This window comes from Vitis vinifera, chromosome 5, assembly GCF_030704535.1.
Source record: "Vitis vinifera cultivar Pinot Noir 40024 chromosome 5, ASM3070453v1".
Lineage (NCBI taxonomy): Eukaryota > Viridiplantae > Streptophyta > Magnoliopsida > Vitales > Vitaceae > Vitis > Vitis vinifera.
The window spans coordinates 23,564,223-23,584,844 of NC_081809.1; the positions used below are offsets into that span (position 1 = coordinate 23,564,223).

Sequence of the window (20,622 nt, forward strand, 5' to 3'; positions counted from 1 at the left end):
AAATTATTGTAAGGGATATTGGATTTCAAACAAAATACATAACCTTAATATTAAACAAAATAAATAAAAGTTAGTATCAAATAAATCATATTAAGAGTTTGTTGGGCAATGTTTTTAAAGAAAAATAAGGTGGTGTTTTTGAAGAAAAATAAAGTGTGACAAAACTTAGAAAATATTTTTAAAATATTGAAAAAGCACTTATAATGTTTTCTACATAAACACTTGATAGATGATTGGTCTCTTAAAGGAAAACATTTCAAAAGAAAATACTTAGATGTTTGTTTTTTTTACTTAATTCCAACTAGAAATTAAAATTAAATAATGTTTAATAGTGTTAAGCATTAAGTTGTTTATTTTTATAATATTTTATTTCTATTAAGCGTTAAAGAGTAAAGAAAAATCAATATATTATTTTTTCTATTTAAAAAAAATCAAATATTTCGACTTTTTCTATTCAATTAAAAATTTATAATAAGTCACGAAAAAATAAAATTAATAATAATAATAATAATTTAAAGTTTAAAAGCAAATTGATTTCAACAAAAAAAACTAAAAGAACAAATATCATATTAAAGTAAAAACACCGTAAAACTCACTCTAAATTCCCAACATAAAATACAAAGAAAAAAATTCTACAACACCAAAAATCATCTACATCAAGTCTTTAACCTAATCATATTTTTCATACCTCAATCATGTTATTCATAGATTAATCACATTATTCCACACACTAATTGATTTTTCATATCCCATGGTATTGGTTGTGTGGTATCACATGGTTTACGCCTTTATCTTGTTTTTGGTACTTTATAGTAGCATTTTTTGTAATTTTTTATGACTCATCCACATGGAATCATATTCTTATCCTATTTATATTATTAAATTTAGATTTACCACCACAATGATTTGTTAAAATATCCGGGAGTGGGCCACTAATTTGAGGCTAACTACTCCACGCAACTCAATCAGTAGCACCTCTCACCCTATCAATCTGTCCTCCTTCCTCTCCCTGCCATGGCTTCTGTTTCCAAACAACACCCTTCCACCATCCCCTCCTCCTCCAAGCTCTCCAAGAAGCCCTTCCTCTCCCAACCCCAAGACCCTGGCAAAACCCCAAACCCAGACCCCAAAAACCCTAAACCTAAGCCTGACCCCAACCCCTTCACCCCTTCTCCACAGAACCTCTTTCTTTCCAAATCCTCATGCCTCTCCCGCCAAGATGTCCTCAGACGCCGTTCCCACCACATGAAACAGCTCTGGAAATGCTACCGCGATTACTACTGGTCGATAATGGAGGAGGTCAAGATCCATCACAGAGAGTACTACTGGAAGTACGGTGTGAGTCCGATCATGGCGGACCAATCGAGAGAGAGTGGTGTTGAGGCCAATGGAGGGAGTAACGGGAAGAATGATGAATTGGGGTTTGATGGGGATGGAGGGGGCAGTCAGCAGTGCGCGTCGGTTGGGTGTAAGACGAAAGCGATGGCGCTGACGAGGTTCTGTTATCTACATATTCTGTGTGATCCGAAGCAGCAGCTTTACAAGCCCTGCCATTATGTCATCAAGAGGTTTGCTTTTGATTCTCATTGATCTGCAATTTCAAGTTTCCTTTGGTTATGTTCTTCTATGGGTTTTGTTTGAGCTAGTTTCCTCGTGGGGTTTTGATGGACTGATTTGAATTTTGGTTCCATTATTGCGTTCTTTGAGTTGGTGTGTTGATCATCAAAACTTAGTGCGAAAATTAGTAGAGCGTGATATGCTCAATGCTGCGGCATACTCGGAATTACTGAGGGGGCAAATAGAGAGGTTCTTACTGAGGCAAAATCTAATAACAGTTTTAAGAACGCATGTGGGAGTGATTCTAAAAAGCGATTTTCTAACCATGATAAAAATTTTCAAGTATTAAAAATATTAAAAGTGCTTCCTAGAATCACTACCAAACGGGCTATAAGAGTGCAATTGTTTGCAATGATTTTAGAAAGTGTTTCTAGTCTTGCTAACACTTGAAAATTTTTATCTTTGTAGTATTAAAAATGCTAGAAACACTTCCTAGAATCACTAACAAACACACTCTAAGTTTAGCTCATTGGTGTAAGTGCTTTTTGTTTCGAATTTCCTAAAAGTTCCAACTTCCTAGCATTGCCCTCGATTATATCTTGGTTTTGATTTTACATGGGAGCATATACCTTCTCTGCCTAAGGTGGTTCTGCCCCCCATGTGCATAATTTCACAGCAAACATCAGTTTTGGTTATACAATCAGATAGTAATTATGAGTGGATTTAGATTTGTTTTCTCTGATAGCAAAATAGGTTAAATATTTATTGGACACCTGGCAAAAAGGTTTGGGAGCGCGTGGTTTGGAATTGGTGGGGGTGGGGGTGGTGCGGTGGTGGGGTGGTGTGGTTTGTTGATCCAGTTAAGCAAGAAGTATGCATGAAGCATTGGAAATTAAAACAACAGTATAAAGAGCATTAAACCAATTCAGACACTGGCTCTCTCCCAAATTATCCATCAAATCTAGTATAAACAATTTTTTACACACCTAAGGTTCCTTGACTACAAAAGCAGAGTTTTGAGTAGGACCTCTTTCAAAGGCTACTCAGAATCCATAAAATTCTTCTATTAAGTTATTTGTAAACATAATAGGCACAAAAGGGTCATCCTCCAACCTCCTCCTACTGCTTGTCAATGGAACTTTCACGCCAACTTACTATTTTGTTCTTCAGATGAAGTCAAAACCCTAGACACTCCAATCAAGGGAAAAGGCAATGACCACACACTAGGAGCATGTTCCAAGTGGAGGAAATTATGACTTGGTCATTGTTCTATTTGCTCGCATAGACACCAACAATAACCTATAAAGAAAAATGCATGGATAATGCCCATTTACCAAGCTCTAATGCCTTCTCGCAAACTGGTTGGTTCCTGGGATTCTCTTCCTCATTGCACCAATCTTAGAACTACCAGCACCTGATGACCTCACTGGTTGAAAACATAGAAAAAGCTACCAATTTTTGTGAATCCGTTTTTACCACTGAAGCTGTTTATCCATGATCTGACTAGATAGAGAACATCTATACCAAGTCATCCACAACTCAGATTTCCCCCATTTCAAGAAATTCAGTGATTATAGCGTTGTTATAAATTCAAGCAACATGGTTTAGTGAATAATTAATACCCTTAGAAGACTCCAACCAGCATATTCCTTTACCAGTAAGTAAGTTCAATATTCCCTCTGGGCAGAAAAAAAAATTAGTAAGGCCAACATTGTACAATATATTGTTTACAGCTTGCTGTATTTTAATGCTTTTAATGTTTTTGTAATTATCTATGACATGTAGGAATGATTTGTCAACTGATGGTTTTATTGATTGAATGGTTGTTTATATTTAGAGCGCAGACAGGACCTATAACCTGTGGGAAGCCAATATTGAAGTCTTCCGATCCTGATCTCTGTACCGTCCACTTACAAAAGGCTCAGAAACATCTCCACCGAGCCTTGAAAAAGTCAGGTTTTAATGTTGCCTCATCAAGTAAGCCTGCTCCCAAGTTCCATGTTATAGCGGCAGAATATGTGCACCAAATCCAAGAAAAAAGAAGAGCTGCACAAAGGGAAAATAAGCATGAAGTTGAGGATCAGCCAGCAATCATTGAGATTAAGACTGAAACAGCAGACTGAATTCTGAATTTATCATTACAGACAAGATGTATGGTGCATGAATGAGAAAAGAGTAAACAGTGGAAAAGCCGGAGGTGAGATAGTTTCATGATCAAGTGAAGCCAAGATGAAGCTAGGAAAGGGACATATGTCCTGGAAATAAAATTTACTGAAGGTATGCCTGAGTCTGAATTTCTTGATGTATTTATCCGTTTCTTTTAAGTTTGCTCTGCATATTTCACATTTTTAGTTCTATTATTTAGATTACATTTTCTACTGTGTTGTTTAATACCAAGACATTTAGCTATATTTCCAAAATTGGTTGTTTCTTCGATTATATGAAGATAAACAGATTGTAACTAAAAGAACAAAAACACCTCAGCTTATTAAGTAAAATAACGTACTTATATTGATAGCACAGAAAAATTTCTAAGCTGCGATTTTGCTTTCAAAGGGCTTATCTTGGAATAGAACAACCATTTCTTGGGCAAACCCATGGCATACTAGCTCTTTCTATTGCTTTGTTCAAACATTAAGAAAGGTGCATGAATCACTGTTTTGTTTCTATTTTGACCATCCTCATGGCTACTACTTTGCGACAGTAGTGAAGGAGTATATCATGATCTCATATTTGTATTAGAGAAGCAGAACCCTATTACGTTATCTGAATCTAATTTCAGCTTGGAAATTTTTTTCCTTAGCAAAGAGGTCCTAAAGGGTGAAACCTTCTATTTAAGATGTTTTGGTGTTTAATGCCCCCTACAAAGTTATCTTCCTTCTGCAAAAGCTTTCTTGGGTCTGCTTAGTCTTGTGATTGTGATTTGTTATTGCAAGAAAAGTGCGTGAAGCAATGCTTTTGATCCATTTCCACATCTTTTAGTATTAGGTTTTCCTTTTTAATCATGAGGAATGTTGTCCTAGGTGGCAAATTAAGACAACTTTCTAAATCAACCATAGAGCCTCTTCATGATCGTTTGCACATATATAATAAAACAATTTAAAATTGAACCGTTGAATTACAAAATTATATTATAAGTATTTTGGTGGAAATGCATGAAATTAGTAACTTGATTAGAAATAATATTTTCAATCTTGTTATTAGTTTTCTGATAAAAAAAAATATGTTATTAGTTTTACCATAATTTCATGCTAAAAATTGGGTTACATGACCCATATCACATTGGGTTTTAAGACGGTCTGCTTCACCCATTATACAAAGAAATAACAGATTGCAGGCAAAAGTTCTTTCCTGTTTTAACACTAACATTTATACTCATAATTATTAACACTTCATGAATTAGTAGTTTACGTACAATGCTGATCTGTAAAAACTTTGAAATGATTTTCACTGATGAATAATACCTATTTGGTAGATATTAGTAATTTACAGATATTAATAATCTATAGGTTCTGTTTCTTCTCTAGGGAAAAGGAAACTTTTGCATACTGGTCAAATTGGCTTTTTAAGAAATAACATTCTGTAGCCTCATTAATTTACCTTTTTTTGGTAGGCAAGCATAGGATATAAATAAAAGATGCGAATCAAAACATGGGGTGTAACCTAAGTACAAAAGAAGCGTCACCAGGACACTCAAACTAGAAAAGCCCAAGGAGAAAAAAACAAGGCTATATTCTTCTCCTTGTTTTTAGAGTTCTATTGTTGGGAGTTTTCTCCTTTGTTTAGTTTGTGTAGGAAGGACCTCTCATCCTTCCCTTGGTTTCTTCTCTTTCTTTTGTAACTTTTCTTTCTCCTGTATCTTTTCTTTCTCCTGTATCTTTTCTTCTATTAATATATTCTTCTTCGTTTCTGATCAAAAAAAAAATCAAGGCTATACACTGAAACCTAACATATCAACAAAATGCAACATAGAAGGATCAAACCCCCAATGGATCTAAGACCAATTCCGAAAAGTACTTAAAAATTAAAAAAAAAAATAATCTTTTGGCGCTTCTGACCCAAGCATTTTCTTCTGTAAAAATTCTACCATTACTGTCTAAATGCAAGAAAAAAAATGGGGTCAGTGGGGAGGATGAAAGTATATATGAAAGCATTCAATTTGTGCTAGTTGTCTATCTTTAAAATATTGAAGGAAATTTTCTAATAACCTAATTAGTCTTTCTGAATTAAAAGGCTTCTCTTCTGAATGATGTTAAATTTTATAAGCAAATAGGAATGTAAGAAATGGAGTTTGGCTGCATCTATTCTCCAACTTTAATTGGATGATTAAAGACCAGATCTTTAAGGTAAGACAAATTAATGTGAGGATGACACCCAATATATTAGCATTAAATATGTATTGGTTTTCTCTCTTTAAAATATATAAGGAAAGTCTCTAGTTAACCAAATTAGCTTTTTCTGAATCAAATGAGTTTTCTTTTAAACAATATTAAATTATATAAACATATAAAGAAATGTAGTTATTGTCTTCCAGGATATTCAAACTGAAATTCACCAAACAATATATAAACAAATATACAAACAGATTAAATAATATTGCAATAATGAATTTTCAGTTGTTACCTTATAATTAATGTATGGTCAAAAACTTAATGTATCTTGGTTATCTTGGTTGAGATGCATGAAATTATGAGGCATTTGGACGTCTTATGAAATTTTTTCATGACCATTTCTTTTATGTAGAACCTGAATGAGTTCTTTGAATTTTTGCTAGCATTTGTTTCAGATAAAGGCATCATATGAATTTAATATATGACTGGAGTTTTCTGTGGTATTATCCATATTGTGCTACCACCTTGTTTGCTAAAAAACCACATTAAACACATTGGAATTGCTCAGTTGTCATGGGACATCAAATGCTCTCTTAGCAAGGGGGAGTAAATTCAGACAACTGATCAGCCTATGAAGAGGTGTTGGTATTTGGTTAACCCTTGCTGCCTGTGCTAGCTTTACAAGGAATTGGCCAATAGATTCTGATCCATCCTAGCTTTTCTCTCTCTTTGGTATTGTTTGGGTCCTTCCTTGGTCAACAAGGGAGGTTTTACTTAGTATACAAGTTTCATAGGCAAGAAGCATAAAAAGTTTGGAGAATGGCTTAATTGTGCCTGATTTGTATCATTTGGATAGAGAGGAAGAGAAGAACTTTTGATGACAAAGAGAGTTCAGTTCGATCTTTAAAAAAGACTTTTCCTAGAGCTTTATGTGAGTGGACTAGGGGATTTTCACATCTGTCTCTCTTGGATTTCATTGATTGTAGGGAAGAAGTCTTATTTGTTGTTGATGTTGTTTTGTTTCATTTTGTTTGGTTTTTTTTTAAGTTTTGAATCTTGTAAATATAATGATATTGCATACATCTTAGGCAGGATCCACTTGAGCCAAGGTTGACCATTTTTTTTATGGGTAACCTTTTCCCTTTTATTTTTGTTACATGGGATGAAATGTGGAACACCCCCCTTATCCCCACCCCAACCTCTGCCATTTAAGACAATCCTCTAGGAAAAAGTTGACTGTCGATATAACAAACTAAACTTATAGTCATCAAAGAAAGCTTAATCTGATTTAGTTGAGATAACCATAATACCACTATCATTTCCACTTAGTAACAGGTTTTTTCTTTACATGCTTCACATAAGTGAAAGCAGTCACATTTTAAGTATACACAGTATATACAAAGGCCCCAAAAGCCATGACCAAGTGGAGGGACACACAAAAAACAACACTCACCCACCTACTACATAAAGCTCTACCAATCAATGAAGTCAAACATGGAAAAAATCTTCTCAATTTAATTGTTCTTGAGATTCTAAAATCTTCTTTCTTGAATTATCTTGATATCGAGTGCTGCTTTTATGATATCATATTCATCCTGACCTTCATATGCATTTTTTTTTCTTGTTCTCACAATCCTTTTGTTCATTTTCTCCAATTATTTTGATGATATTTCCCCAGTCGACTCCCAAGTCACTGTGTGCTTGCTCTTTCTCTCTTTCTCTCTCTCTCTCTCTCTCTCTCTCTCTCTCTCTCTCTCTCTATATATATATATATATATATATGTATGTATGTGTGTATATGATAGAGAGAGCACCTAATATTTCTCATAATGCAGATGCAAAACTAAGCTCTTGACATTTTCTTTGTATGTGTGAATAATCCAATGTCTTATGCATGACATATTATCATAATGCTTAGTTACATTTTTTAGCAGTGCACAGATGATTATGTTAATTTCTAGCCATGCTCTCTCTTAGTGGTGTTGCCACCAGAGAATATTTACTAATTTAACTCACTCCTTGAGGTCAAAAGTTTCACCATAGCTGCTAGCTTTGCTGGTAATGGTGTTTTTGCAGTGTGGGCATCATGGCCTGAAGGTTTTGTGTGTATGTGTAAGTTTGATCTCATATTATTTGAACTCTGAATGGTGATAAATAACATTGTTTAGTTCCTGATTAATATTATCTTAATTGTAATTATTGTTATGCTGCTACAATCTTTTACATAACTTCGCCAAGTTTTTTACATTTCCCCTTCCCAGGTGTGCAGAGCTAATTATTTAACCAATAGTCTTGTTTTTCCTCACTGGGTACACTGTTTTCAGATGGTGCCATGGTGGCAACAAAATCCAAGGTAAAGCTGAGATGTCTTCAAGGAGGCATTGACAAGTTTGCACTAGTACCAGAGTTGTAAACATCTTCAACTTCATCAAATACACCAGTTTGCATTGCTGGTAAATTCTGGATATTTTACCACACTTGGTAAGTAAGGAGATGTTTCAAGCTTTTTTGACTTGCCTGCTTCCTCGTCCTTTGCATGCTCCAAGAGTAGATGAGAACAAGGTAATAGTTTGAACCCAAGGCTGGATTTAAAGTAGTTGTAAGGAGACTTTGTGAAGTCTATTGCATTCTGTTCTTTTTATCTATTCAATCGTGTGGGAGGTTGTACATGGAAGTATGTGTACAGAGAGACGGATCACTGAGCTGTGCTAACTACATTGGAGAGGTTTTTCAGAATCAATGACTGCATCAGGAAAGACAATTCAAAGGGTTTTGTATATGAGTGTTTAGCTCCTTGCAGGCACCCTCCCCAGTTTGCCCAGTAGCCGGCGTATGTCACCAGGGCATTAAGGATCCAAGAATAAAGTGGTGCAACAAGTTCTTCCTTCTGCAGGAGAGGCACCACTAGCCCACCCGGTTTATTGTAAAGTCTCATGCAATTAATGACTACATCGTCTGGGGAAGAAGTGGGTTCTGTATAACCATTTTAAATTGATAACATTCTGTGCTAGGATCAAATGTAAGGTTTTCTAATTCAAATGTTGATGGTGATACTGTAATTGAATCAGACTTTGTCAAACTTTTGAGGCTATCCTCAGGAAGTATTTCTGTCAATTAACAGCACATTCCCATGAAAGTCAGTTGCAACAACTATATCCGAATCATTCCACCATCTCAGCTTTATCATTATATAAAATTAGAAATTAAAGAACATGAAAGCTGGTTTTGAGGAGTGGGGATCATCACACTTTGAATTAAGTAGCATAGCTCAGGGAACCAGGATTAAGATTGATTTGGAAGGCACATGTATCTAACTCAAGTTGCCCAATTATGTTGTATTATAGAATCATAGATGAGGGCTAATGCTACTAGAAATCGGTGATGAGTGATCATGGGAATCAGTACTGTCTATGGCGCTTGTGACTGTGTCTTTCCCTGTCCATAGAGCTTTTGTGAGAGTGCTCTTCCCAATCCATGGAGCTCCTACTGTGAAAGCGTTCTTCCCCGTGGATGAAGCTTCTTTTGTCTGAGCGTTCTACCAAGTCAGTGGAGCTTCTTTTGTGAGAGCGCACTTCCCTGTCGCTAGAGCTTCTTTTGTGAAACCTTTCTTCCCTGTCAATGGAACTTCTTTTGTCTATAGAGCTCCTTCTGTGGGAGTGTTCTTCCCTATCCACAGAGCTCCCCTCATGAGAATGTTCTTCCCCCTCTATAGAGCCACCTTTGTGATATCGATCTTCCCTGTCAATAGAGCTTCCCCTGTGCGAAGGTTCTTCCCTGTCCATATTGCTCCTTTTTCTTCTGGGAGGTGGTGGCACCTGCAACCATAAGTAAGAACTGAAAGCATTAAACTTTTGAGAAAGGGTACACTGAGGTTAGTTTTGGAAGTAAAAGTGCCATTCTAGATAGCAACATATTCAGAACCCAAGAATTACTCCCCGGTGCAGATAATTTGAGTTTAAGATCTGAATTGGTAACTCAAAGTGCCTTTATAAATAGGAATAAATTCAACATTCAAGGATTATTAGATGGCCCAGATAGTTTGAGCTAAAAATTAAATTTAGGATGTATGTTTGTAAGCAAAGCCGGTAAATAAATTAGGCAAGAAAAGAGGCCCCACATTCTACTACCATCAGGTTTAATATGCACCTTCCCTAAAGGAGCCGTATATGTCTAATGCAAATGACTAATGACATGAAAATAATTTACCTGAAAGCGTGACATGTACCTTCCTTCTGGTGGAGGTGGAATGCCGAGCCTCTTCAGATCATCCAATGGGATCGGTCGCCTGGTTGCAAAAGAGAATATATATAAAGTTGCAATTGGAAGCACAAAAATTAGCAATTTCAGTATAGGATGTTAGAATTTTTTCTATTTTACATCATTCTCATAGCTTGACTTCTTAAATAAAAATTAAAAAGAAACAAAGAAAGAATTGTGTATGGTTCCGACATTTTTAGCTACTATAACTTGTTTATGACTCGCATTGAGTACAAAACTTATATTTAGGAGACTACAGGAGGTACAACGATTTGCTCTATGGTCTAATGCAATATAAAGAATGAATATATAGAAAAGAGAAAGGTCCATACAGGGGAGCTCGAAATGGTCTCTCTCGTCCTCCAAAACGAAGCTGTCCTGACTCCTTTTTACCACCAATGCCACCTCCTGTTGAAGAAAAAGATGTTGAACTGAACTGCATAGATGCAAAATTTCTAGAAAGGAGAGAATTTAACTGACCTAACCTTCTTGGAATCCACCCTGGCATCAACTGCTGCCTGTTATAATCAACAATAATTTCACAATCATCAATCATGGAATGGTGAGCATCCTGCAATGATGTAAATAAAGGAAGCATTGTTAGTTGTCATTTTTATTATTCTTTATAAGAATCAAAGCATTTTACCAACTAATAAATAATAGCAAAGACTAGAAGAATGGGAAGAGTACAAAAGAAAATAAGACTACATGAAACAAAACACCCAACAAAGAACAGAACCACCCTAAACAGGCCAAGAAGAAACATCAGTTCAAAAGAACATATAAACTCCCCAAAAACTTCCCATATTGTGGACCCTCTATTGGCTCACAAGTCTGCCTCCTTTTTTGGGGCCTCAATGCTAAGTCACCACATTTCCACAAAAAGCTTAACAACAAGATCCCTAATCTCCCTCATGGAATGTCAATATTGCCAAGATCAAGCAACCCATGCCTCACCTAAGAAACATATGCAGGAGAATCAGAATCCACTAATACCACTGCCCACAACCTCCCTCCACCAAACTTGGCATCCTCTTTCACTTCCCAAGTGCTGGTATGTAAGAGGCCAAATCTCCACCTCAATCACCAAAACTCAGCTTCCTCCATCTCTAGCTTCCTGCGATGCAGATATATAAGTGGCCAAATCTCCACCTCAATAGCATAACCCTCACTTGAAGCTTTGTAGAATGTGAACAAATCCTCTCTCTACTATTCCCACCAACACCAGGAATTCCCAATTGACCCAGACAACCAAAAGACCAAGCAAATCATTTTTTGAAGAGTGTAGGATACTGTGGACCCCGCATTTCGGCTCAATGCGTTTCCCACTCGATGGCGAACTCGATTTTTATTTGAAAAATTGATTTTTATTGATTATTTGAAAATGACTTGGAGTCGCCACTTATTTTTGCTTTATTTTTTAAAGGGTAAACAAAATAAGAAAGAAAACCCTAAGTGTGACTCCTTATTTTGGAAAAGGCGGTCTATGAAAACTGGATCGGGTTCGGGGGTCAGGTTACTTACCGGGAAGGTACGGTAAAAACCGTAGCACCCCTCTAAGTCCCTAAAGTCGGGTCTCTACTAATGAGATGAAGCTGACATGGCAACCAATGAGGAAATCAATAAATACTCACATCAATCATGCACAATAAGGTGATCAGAATATGCAAATAGAATGGGCAGAACGAGAATGAGTGCGTACCTGGACCTCCAGTCATCAATGCGCTATCAATGAAATAGAGTTAGTGCGCAATAAATATTAAAATATAGCACACGTGTCACTAAACCAAGTAATAAGCCATCAAATGTCACACTTCAATTCACTCAAATTCATTTTCAAAATTCTGATGTGGGGCCCCCACCAAAGCCCGTTCATTTTGCATGAATCAATTCCATAAACTCCATCACTTGGAGTTACGGAATTTAATTCTTACTTATTTTAAAAATATTTTAAAAACAAAGAAAATGCAAAAGTGGCTTGCCGGAAAGAAAATGGCAACCAAATTTTATTGAAAATGAGATTTCAGTATCCAAAAATTCTAAAGATGGAAAATGGGAAAATTTGGATTATTTGAAAATCAGAATTTGGGAAAAATATTTACAAAAGGGGATTTGAGAAATCATTTTCAAAAATTGGGAAGAGAAAATAGAGGATGGCACGTGGCCCCTTAGTTGCATGCCAAAGGTGGCCATGCAAGCTAATATCATACCAGTGGGTTTGGGGAGCCACTGATAGGATAGAACATGAGAGGTTGTCCTTGAAGTAAAAAAAATGCGAACCATCCACTGTAACTACATCAAATCCCAACACAAGAACATCCACCAGCTACTTCTTCAAGCTTCCGTGATCGAGGTGAACAGTGATAGGAGCATTAGCTTGTACTGAAACAGCAGAGAAGAATGGAGTTCATTGCCAGTGACAGTCTTCAACAAACTTTACCGCAATGTGGGAGGTATGGCAGCCAAGGATTAGGGGCGTAATCTTTTCCAATTTGGTCAGGGTGATTCCTGATAATGACCTGGGCTACTTCCTTTGCAGGGTCACCCTTGGAGTTAGACGCTACAAAGCCACGTCTTAGATCCTCGACAGCAACATTCTTCACACTGAAACCAACATTTGTCACCGGACAGACCTCCTACCAAAGACTCATGGTGCACTTCAGCTGACTTGACTTTAGTAGTGAGTCCACTTGGCCCAAACTTGACGACCATACCAGGTTTAATAGTACCAGTTTCAACGTGACCAACAGGAATAGCGCCAATGCCACCAATCTTGCAAACGGCCTGTAGTGGGAGAAGGAGAGGCTTGTCCAAGAGCCTTTTGGACTCGTGAATCATGTCAAGAGCCTCGAGGAGGGTAGGGCCCAGTCTAGAAGAGTACTTCTTCTGCTGCCTCTATTTTAGGTCAGTCTTCTCCCTCATAATATCCATAATATGTCGGCAAAACCCAGAACCACAGCATATTTTCGCAACTGGGTACATTCGATACTCATCAGAAATCTGCCAATGTGAATTACTCAAGCTTGTTAGCACCGCCTAAGGATTCAACACCTTTGTCTCATTTTGAATTCCCAAAACAACCAGTGGGATTGCTACAGCTGGACCATTTCCCCTTCTGGCCGACGTGGCTATTAAAGAAAAAGGTGGTATGGGAGCTTGATTCTGCTGGTGCCATTATCAGGGTCGTGGCTGGCGACAATAGCTCACTCGCCGGATGCTCTGGCGAAGACACCTCGATCACTAACGTGATCTTCAACGTTACAGACCTCGGCACCTTCGGGAGTAGAGCGCAAGGGCAGAACGTTGTCGGCAATGAGGGTGGCTTTCTTACTACAGCAATGAGAGCTGTTTCAAACTTCCTTGCTGTATGACAGCAAGTCTGCCCACGTGTCTCCATTTTCTTCAGGTAAAAGAGACCACTTTCTAGTCAATCGGGCATATATCTCGTCTTTAAGGAGCAGCTCCATGTGACTCAAAACTACTGATTTAGTAGGTGGTTCAGGCATAATACCAGAAAGAGCAGTCCAGAGAACGCCATAACCCTCCTTGTTGTTCATATTTTGTGCTCAACTCAGTATCATCCTTCGACGCTGATTCCATGGACTTCATGAAGAGGTCATCTGTCACCGACCCCGTAGCCCTAGCTCCGGCTGTAATCAAAATTCAGTCCCTCCACTTTAACCTATATTTAGCTTTATGAATGTGGCAGCTTCCTGAAACAAAGATGTATCCATTCTTCGGACAGCTGGAGGAAATGTAATAGATCTGCTTAATTTTCTCTTTCCCTCTTGAAGTCAATATTTCCAAGATGAAGAATGGCAGCAACAACTCGAAAAATTCCTTTCTGCTCATCAGAACTTACCCCGACAGCGTTCATTCTTTATAACAGTGCCTTTGAACTTGCAGAAAATGCCCAGAAAAGTCTATATAAGCACCACGCAATGCTTGCCCTTTGGGTAGAAAACTCATCTTCGCATGCCTACACATCGAGGAATGCAGAAACAAAAGTTCCCACTCTCCATTGTCATTGGGCCGCTCACAGTGGATAAAGTAATCAACTTTAGAAATGCCAAGCCCACGTGCCGTAACGTTGGCAGCAACATGCACTGTGACTTTTCTTTGATGGGAACTACTTAACATCCTCTTCCTTTGATGCTGAGATACATCACCATGTAGTGCATAAAGGTCTGATGGGTACATGCATGGGGTATGGGGGGTATAGAAGATGTAGAAAGAGAAAGGTTGGTATGAAGGAATGCAGTGGAAGGGGAATAAGTTCAGTGTGTATGAGGTGTGATAAATGGTGCATGAGGGTATAGTGAGTGGGCTATGGATGACAGAATTGGTGAGAAAAATGAGTGGAGATATGCTGAGTGTAAGGGATAGGAAGGGTGATGAGAAGTGGGGTTAGTGGTGATGTGATGGATATGTGAAATTGGAAAATGAGAAAGGTGATAGGTAAAAGAAATGAGTATGGATAATGGCCGGGTTTGCATGGTTCCATGCACATGGGTAGATGGATCTGGGAAGTCAACAAGGGCTTTAGAAGGAGCTTTGGACAACCATGCATGTGCAGAGGTAGGTATCAAGGAGAATTCAACCTCACTCTGATCATTTAGAACGGGCAAGTGTCTTAGCAGTAGCATCCTTCATAGTGGATTTCTCTGCTCATCTGGCATGTACCAGAACGCATCCAGCACCTTTAAAGAGTGATCTAGCACCTTCATTCTTCAGGATCTGTGAGAATGCATCGAAAGAGCTCTTATATTTGACAGCTTCGCCTGAGATCATCATCATCCTTCTACGCGCTGTATCTATTGGGTAATAAGCCAATCCTGCACCTATTGTGATTCCTTATCCCAGCATGAAACTAGCCAAGAGACTATCCCCTCAAGACAGGCCCTGGCGCATAGTACATCTCCACATCTGTGTACATCTGGGCATAATGCGTGTCACCCTGTTTGCGAGGCAGCTCAAAGCCTGGTTCAGGATATATCATTGTTTCGACAGGAAGCTTGTACAATCGATGTGGGCAGAGCCAAATTGGGTATACCTCCCTCTCATGATATACCCATTCTAGAGCATCTACCTCGCCCAGAATCTGCTCCACAAGGTAAAATTTTCCATAAGAATCATCAAAAGTAGGATTGCTTCCTCCAGATTATTTCTCGGTACATATGAACCATCCATCTGAACAGCTAAACTGGGTGATGCAGCTGCATGGAACAGTTTTGCTTGCAATTGGGCAATTCGTTCTTGCCTTTCTGGTGCTGGAAACCAATCTGCTTCCTTTGGATTCTCATTTTCCACCTCACTAAATATAACCTCAGTTGCACCCTGTTTGGACACGCCAAATTCGTCTTTCTATGGTTCTGTTAGAAAAGCCTCTGCTTCAGGAGCCTTACCAAGTGACCCTTTCCAATGCGTGGATACCTCTCCACTAAACTATTGTAGCCTAGTGGGAACGACAAGCCGTTGTCATTTTCATCCCTACTGCATGCTCCACTCCTCTTGAAATCTGACTCGTCTCGGTGCAGGGAGACACAGAGGCCAAATCAACATGATCAAGCACCATCAAGACAACCAGAGAAGGAGTGATAAAGAGACATCTTCTTCATTTGACTTCTCAAAAGAATATTTCAGTCAAAATAGCCAGACCCAACGGGATAATCCACTGCAGCCTTTCATGCTCAGAAACTGAGAACTTATGTCTTGTAGTGCCTTACCTCTACAAGTAGAGATGGGGGATTTGACGCATGCTATGGACAAATACTAGAAGGCAAAGGAAGGTGGAGAAACAGAGCATAGGGGAAAACGAATAAATACAAAAAGCTTTAGAAAATTCACTTCATGGGGTCATCAGTGAATCTTCCTTTCAGGTGAGTAGATTAGCATCAAATATGAACGTTAGAATGATTCTTGGGTATTTAACAAGAGAGACATGGCACATCAAGATTAATAATGTTGGGCATGAACGCAGAGTTTTATCTCAACAGGCAATAAGTGGCCTTCATTTATCCACCCAAACAAGCTAACCAGCATTCAGATATCAACAAGAAACATAGAGGAGTAATAGGAATCCAAATCAAACCATAAACAATGTTACATTCATACCTGAGAGAGTCCTCTAAACGGCAGCCAATAGCACCACTACCTCTCACAGTTTGCTGCTCCCTGTTCTCTCCTCCGGTAGCCTCTCTTCTAAGCTAGAAAATCACCCTCAAACTCTCACCCTTTTCCCCTCTGATTCCCCTCTCAAGCTTACCCTCCTTTCTCTCTGGTACCTCAAACTTCTCTCCAGCTCAAGAGATCCCTCTCTCTGGTTCTCTGCTCCAGACTAGGGCTCCTTCCCTCTGCCAGAAAACCGCAGCTAAAAGCCTCTCTCCTCCTCAAAAACTCAGTCTCAGAAAGATGAAAAACCCCCTCCAGGAAGCTCTCTGCCCAAAGCTCCCCAAAAAGATCTCTGCAGCCTCCTCTCTAATGGAAAAGCCAGCAAAAACCACCCCTCTTCTCTCTGGTTCCTCCTCCTCTAACTCCCTCTATCCTGGAAAAACTCCCTGAACCTGTCTGAAAAAGCCTCTTCCCCTCAAAAAAGCACCCCACCCTCTAGCCAAAAAAACGCTCCTCTCTCCTGCAGCTGGCCCCCCCTGCTATAACAGAAACGCTCCCCTCTTAACCGTCTGCAGCTTTTTTTCAAATCCCCTTTACAGGTGTCAACCATTCAATGGCTCCTTCAACTCCACTACCTGATTCACTGAAGGCCAATTACGGGGTGACACATGGTTCCTTGAGATTGTGACACCTGTCTAAAATTAGCTGCAGAAAGTGAGCCCCAAATGGGGGTCTACAGATACATTTGGGGTTGACAACCTTACTCCCTTAGATTTCATGAACTGCATAGATAGAGCTTAAGCTTTGATATGGCTCTCCTTCAGTTTTTCTCTTTTGGCCTTTAGGCGCTCTTTATTTATTCATTTGTTTATTTTGAAATACTTAAGATGTACAAGGGCTGCACCTCCTTTCTTGTTAGGTCCATATCTACATGCATTCATTATTTGCCTACTAAAAGAGAGTTAATTTTAGCCCATCCATCCATAGGAGATCTCCATACCGAAACAATCTGATTAAGTCTCACTCCTGGGCCCAGCTACTACTCAATTGATGATGTAGCTCGAAAGGATGTTAATTCTAGTGCACAGAGAACCCATCGAGGCAAAAAATTTCACCCTTTTAGAGGGCTTGCTACAGGCCAGGGCTCCATGCCTTCCTAACTAATGGGTGGAAGAGGATTCTGTTATTTTGATATCTTAGGTGTCTTAAGTCAGAGAGAGGGCATTGGAGGTATGATGGGTGGCTCTATCAAATTTTAGATGTAGCTTGGAACTCGGGTTGTTCTTTCTCTTGGTCTCCTTGTTCAGCTAATAATATCAATGATCTACAGAGGAAAAATCCACAAAACATCACAATCCTTCATGACTGGCCATATAAATATGGCTTCACATTGAATCAAGAAAATGCTTAAGCACTATTTTTATTTCTCTCAAGCTTCTAAAACAAGCAATTCCTTTTTCAAATACACATTTTTTTCCTATCTTTTTCTCCAACATTGAAATGCACATGAAACATTTGGAACAGTAAGTAATAAATAGGTAGACTAGAGCTTTTGATTTCAATAGTCTAAAGCCTCCTGGATCAGACTTTTAAAGGGGAAGGGAAGGTCAATTCTAGATCTGTACATATGAGCTAATGAGAGCATCAAAAACCTTGATCAACTAGGGAACTCCCCATAATAATCAAAACAGAACATATGACATAACTAACCCTAATAAGAAAGAAAAATGAGACATCAATTTTAAGTGCTTAACACAAACATTGCACCTCGTATGCCCGCCGCATCTCTCTTTCTGTTTCGTATTCAACAAAAGCGTAGCCCTGTGATGCCCCAGTTACTACAAAAAAGGAGAAGCTATCAGTCAAGTTCGAAATGTAGAGACTCGTATTAGTATAACTCATGAAAGAGAAATACAATTATGAAGTTCATTCACAATTCCAAAAAAAAAAGAAAAAAAAATGTTAACTATGGCAACTAGATTGCTTGAAACTAGATAAGGACCCATAAGAAGTACAGCAGGGTCTTGACCATCATGTATAGGAGACCAACAGATAAAATATATCCCCATCAAGGATTTAATAAACGTAACATCTTTTTTGGAGGCTGTTACTGATATCATAAGTAACAGGCACAATATTAGGAGAAACATATTAAGTCTTATCCCATCTTTAAATAATTTGCATTGACCAAGTAATCTACCAACACATGTAATTTCCAGGTTTAAAGCCCCAACAAATGAGTGTGTCCTGCATTCAATGTTCGATCAAGTGTCCCTGGCTCAAAAATCTATGACTTCTTTCAGTGAATTCTTTTCAAGCTAACCAACTGTGTATCAGCAAATGCACTGAATGAGCACAATTAAATTTATATTTTCAATGCTCAATATGGCAACAAACAGAGAGGCAGGAGAAATTTTAAGCTCCAAAAACATTGAACAATGTTCAATCACAAGACAAAATTGTGTCCCTTCTTTTTTCACTTTGGCTCTTGGCCTCCTTTGTATATGACCTGTGTACTGTAGTGGGCTTTTTGTCAGGCAAGGTTAATATATGTTTTCATTTGCCTATCAATAAAAAATATAATCACAAGACAAAATGGAGCCAATTACCAATGTGCCTGACCAATCGCAAGCTTTTAACTCTACCAAATTTGCTCATAGCCTGAAACATGGAAAAACAGACATCAGAGAAAAATATAACATGTCATTCCTACATAAATAAAACAAATAACAACAAATACGATCTTTGATTGCAAAACAAATGGGGAAAATAAATAAACAAATATGTTTAAAACTTAAGTTTATTTTTTAGGACCCAAGTAGCCAAAACCTTCCCTGGCCTGAGTCCAATACAACTATTGGGGCTACTAAAGATGAATCACTATTTCACCCATAAGAAATAAAATATTTTCTTATTTGAGAAGGAGAAATATTGCTAAAAAAGCAAGGAAAGCCTGACAAAGTAAAACAATCAAAATCCCAAAATCTTTACTTTCTTTTCTTTTATTTTTCGCTAATTTTCAAAAACGAAATAAAGGGGAACCACAAGACAGGCCATGATCCTAATAAAATAATTGGGTTCAAATTTGGTGATGAAACAACATAATATACAAAAACCTAGATTTTCTTCTTAACCTTTCTTTTTTTTTTTCCTTTTTTTTTTTCAGTTTTCTCAGCAACTAACAGATGGAAAATTAACATCTTGTTGAGCCTAATTCAAGCTTCAAGCAGGACTTGGTATTAAGTTTTCAATTTTTGGAAATCAAACCACGAACTTATAGAATATGTCAAAATTTTGCTTTCTTTTTCTTGTCTCCCTTTTTTTTTCCCTCCAGTTTTTTCAACAACCAAACAGAAAGAAAAGTAAACAATGCCTTCCTGATTTTAATATGCTTAGTTGAAGAGAGTTTTAATCTTTGGGAAACCAAAGCAACATAGAATATTTGGGCTTCTTTTGTGTCAAAAATGAATGATTTTTCTTTTTTAGAAATGCTTCCATCAAGAGAGAGAGAGAGAGAGAAAAGAAGGAATCAACATATTGATTTTTGGAATTCTCAATGTTTTGAAAAACACGAAAAAAAAAATTTCTAGAAATAACAAATTATAACATTCTCAAAAACAGATTTTGAACATGTTATAGACCAGATATCATTTTCGTTCAATTCTTTTGTTTTCAGAAAAAAACAGAATAGTTCTCATTTCCTCTACCATAAAAAACGCCATTAAGACTCAAGCTTTTTACTTTACTTTCTCTTGTATTCTTTGTCTCAGAAACCAAACAGAGGGAAAAACCAACTATACCTTATGAAGAGTGTCTTCAGTAGTGAGGTGGTTGAGGTGACCAACGAACACAGTGCAGTAAGGGTCTCCAATTACCTTCGGATCACCAAATGGGTCATCTGAAAAAATCAATTTTCACAGAAAAACACTTCACAATCAAAGAATCAACACAACCTCCTCCGCCGAAACCAAGGTTCCGTTTCGAAGATGAAAAAATAAAGCCAATGAAAACAGAGCAAAATTCTGAATCTAATATTTCAGGATTACGAAGTTCATTTTTTATTTTAGATTTTTCTTTCGTTTTCTAGGTAACCAAACAGGGGAGAGATAAATGTTACAGAGGCCGGCAGAGGAGCAGAGGAGAGCTCTGTAGACGGCATTGTCGTGGGGGAGAGTATCTGTGCCGTCGATGCTTCCGGCCTGGATCGGATGGTAGGACTCGGCGTAGAACACCGCGTTCGCTCTGCTCCCGCTCATACTCGACCGCTCCTCTCTCTCTCTCTCGGTCTCTCCCTTCTTTCCTCTCTGCCCTCTTCTTCTAAAAACACAGTACACTGATCGAGCGAGCGAACTCGGATGAAATTACC

General features: G+C 38.1%; 2 protein-coding genes across 2 annotated transcripts; one reads left to right on the forward strand and one right to left on the reverse strand.

Moving 5' to 3' along the window:
* Nucleotides 1-943: 943 nt before the first annotated feature.
* On the forward strand, nucleotides 944-9,024 carry LOC100266276 (uncharacterized). Its single transcript, XM_002264225.5, has 3 exons — nucleotides 944-1,568; nucleotides 3,395-3,834; nucleotides 8,213-9,024. Exons 1-2 carry the CDS (start codon nucleotides 1,015-1,017, stop codon nucleotides 3,678-3,680), a joined length of 840 nt encoding a protein of 279 aa, XP_002264261.1. The 5' UTR covers nucleotides 944-1,014; the 3' UTR covers nucleotides 3,681-3,834; nucleotides 8,213-9,024.
* Nucleotides 9,025-9,041: 17 nt separating this feature from the next.
* Nucleotides 9,042-20,599, reverse strand: LOC100261074 (U11/U12 small nuclear ribonucleoprotein 35 kDa protein). Its single transcript, XM_002263008.5, has 8 exons — nucleotides 20,374-20,599; nucleotides 20,057-20,154; nucleotides 18,866-18,917; nucleotides 18,024-18,094; nucleotides 10,626-10,716; nucleotides 10,478-10,553; nucleotides 10,095-10,173; nucleotides 9,042-9,703 (listed from the first exon to the last, which is right to left on the reverse strand). The coding sequence occupies exons 1-8, from the start codon at nucleotides 20,510-20,512 to the stop codon at nucleotides 9,287-9,289; spliced, it is 1,023 nt and encodes a 340-aa protein (XP_002263044.1). The 5' UTR covers nucleotides 20,513-20,599; the 3' UTR covers nucleotides 9,042-9,286.
* Nucleotides 20,600-20,622: the final 23 nt, after the last annotated feature.

Excerpts from the sequence above, each read along its gene's own strand:
- LOC100266276 (XM_002264225.5), top strand. The coding sequence starts at position 1,015 with ATGGCTTCTGTTTCCAAACAACACCCTTCCACCATCCCCTCCTCCTCC. Across the intron at positions 1,569-3,394 it reads TGCCATTATGTCATCAAGAG|AGCGCAGACAGGACCTATAA; the intron begins GTTTGCTTTTGA and ends GTTTATATTTAG.
- LOC100261074 (XM_002263008.5), bottom strand. The coding sequence starts at position 20,512 with ATGAGCGGGAGCAGAGCGAACGCGGTGTTCTACGCCGAGTCCTACCAT. Across the intron at positions 18,095-18,865 it reads GCGATTGGTCAGGCACATTG|TAACTGGGGCATCACAGGGC; the intron begins GTAATTGGCTCC and ends CCTTTTTTGTAG. Across the intron at positions 10,554-10,625 it reads GTGGATTCCAAGAAGGTTAG|GAGGTGGCATTGGTGGTAAA; the intron begins GTCAGTTAAATT and ends TTTCTTCAACAG.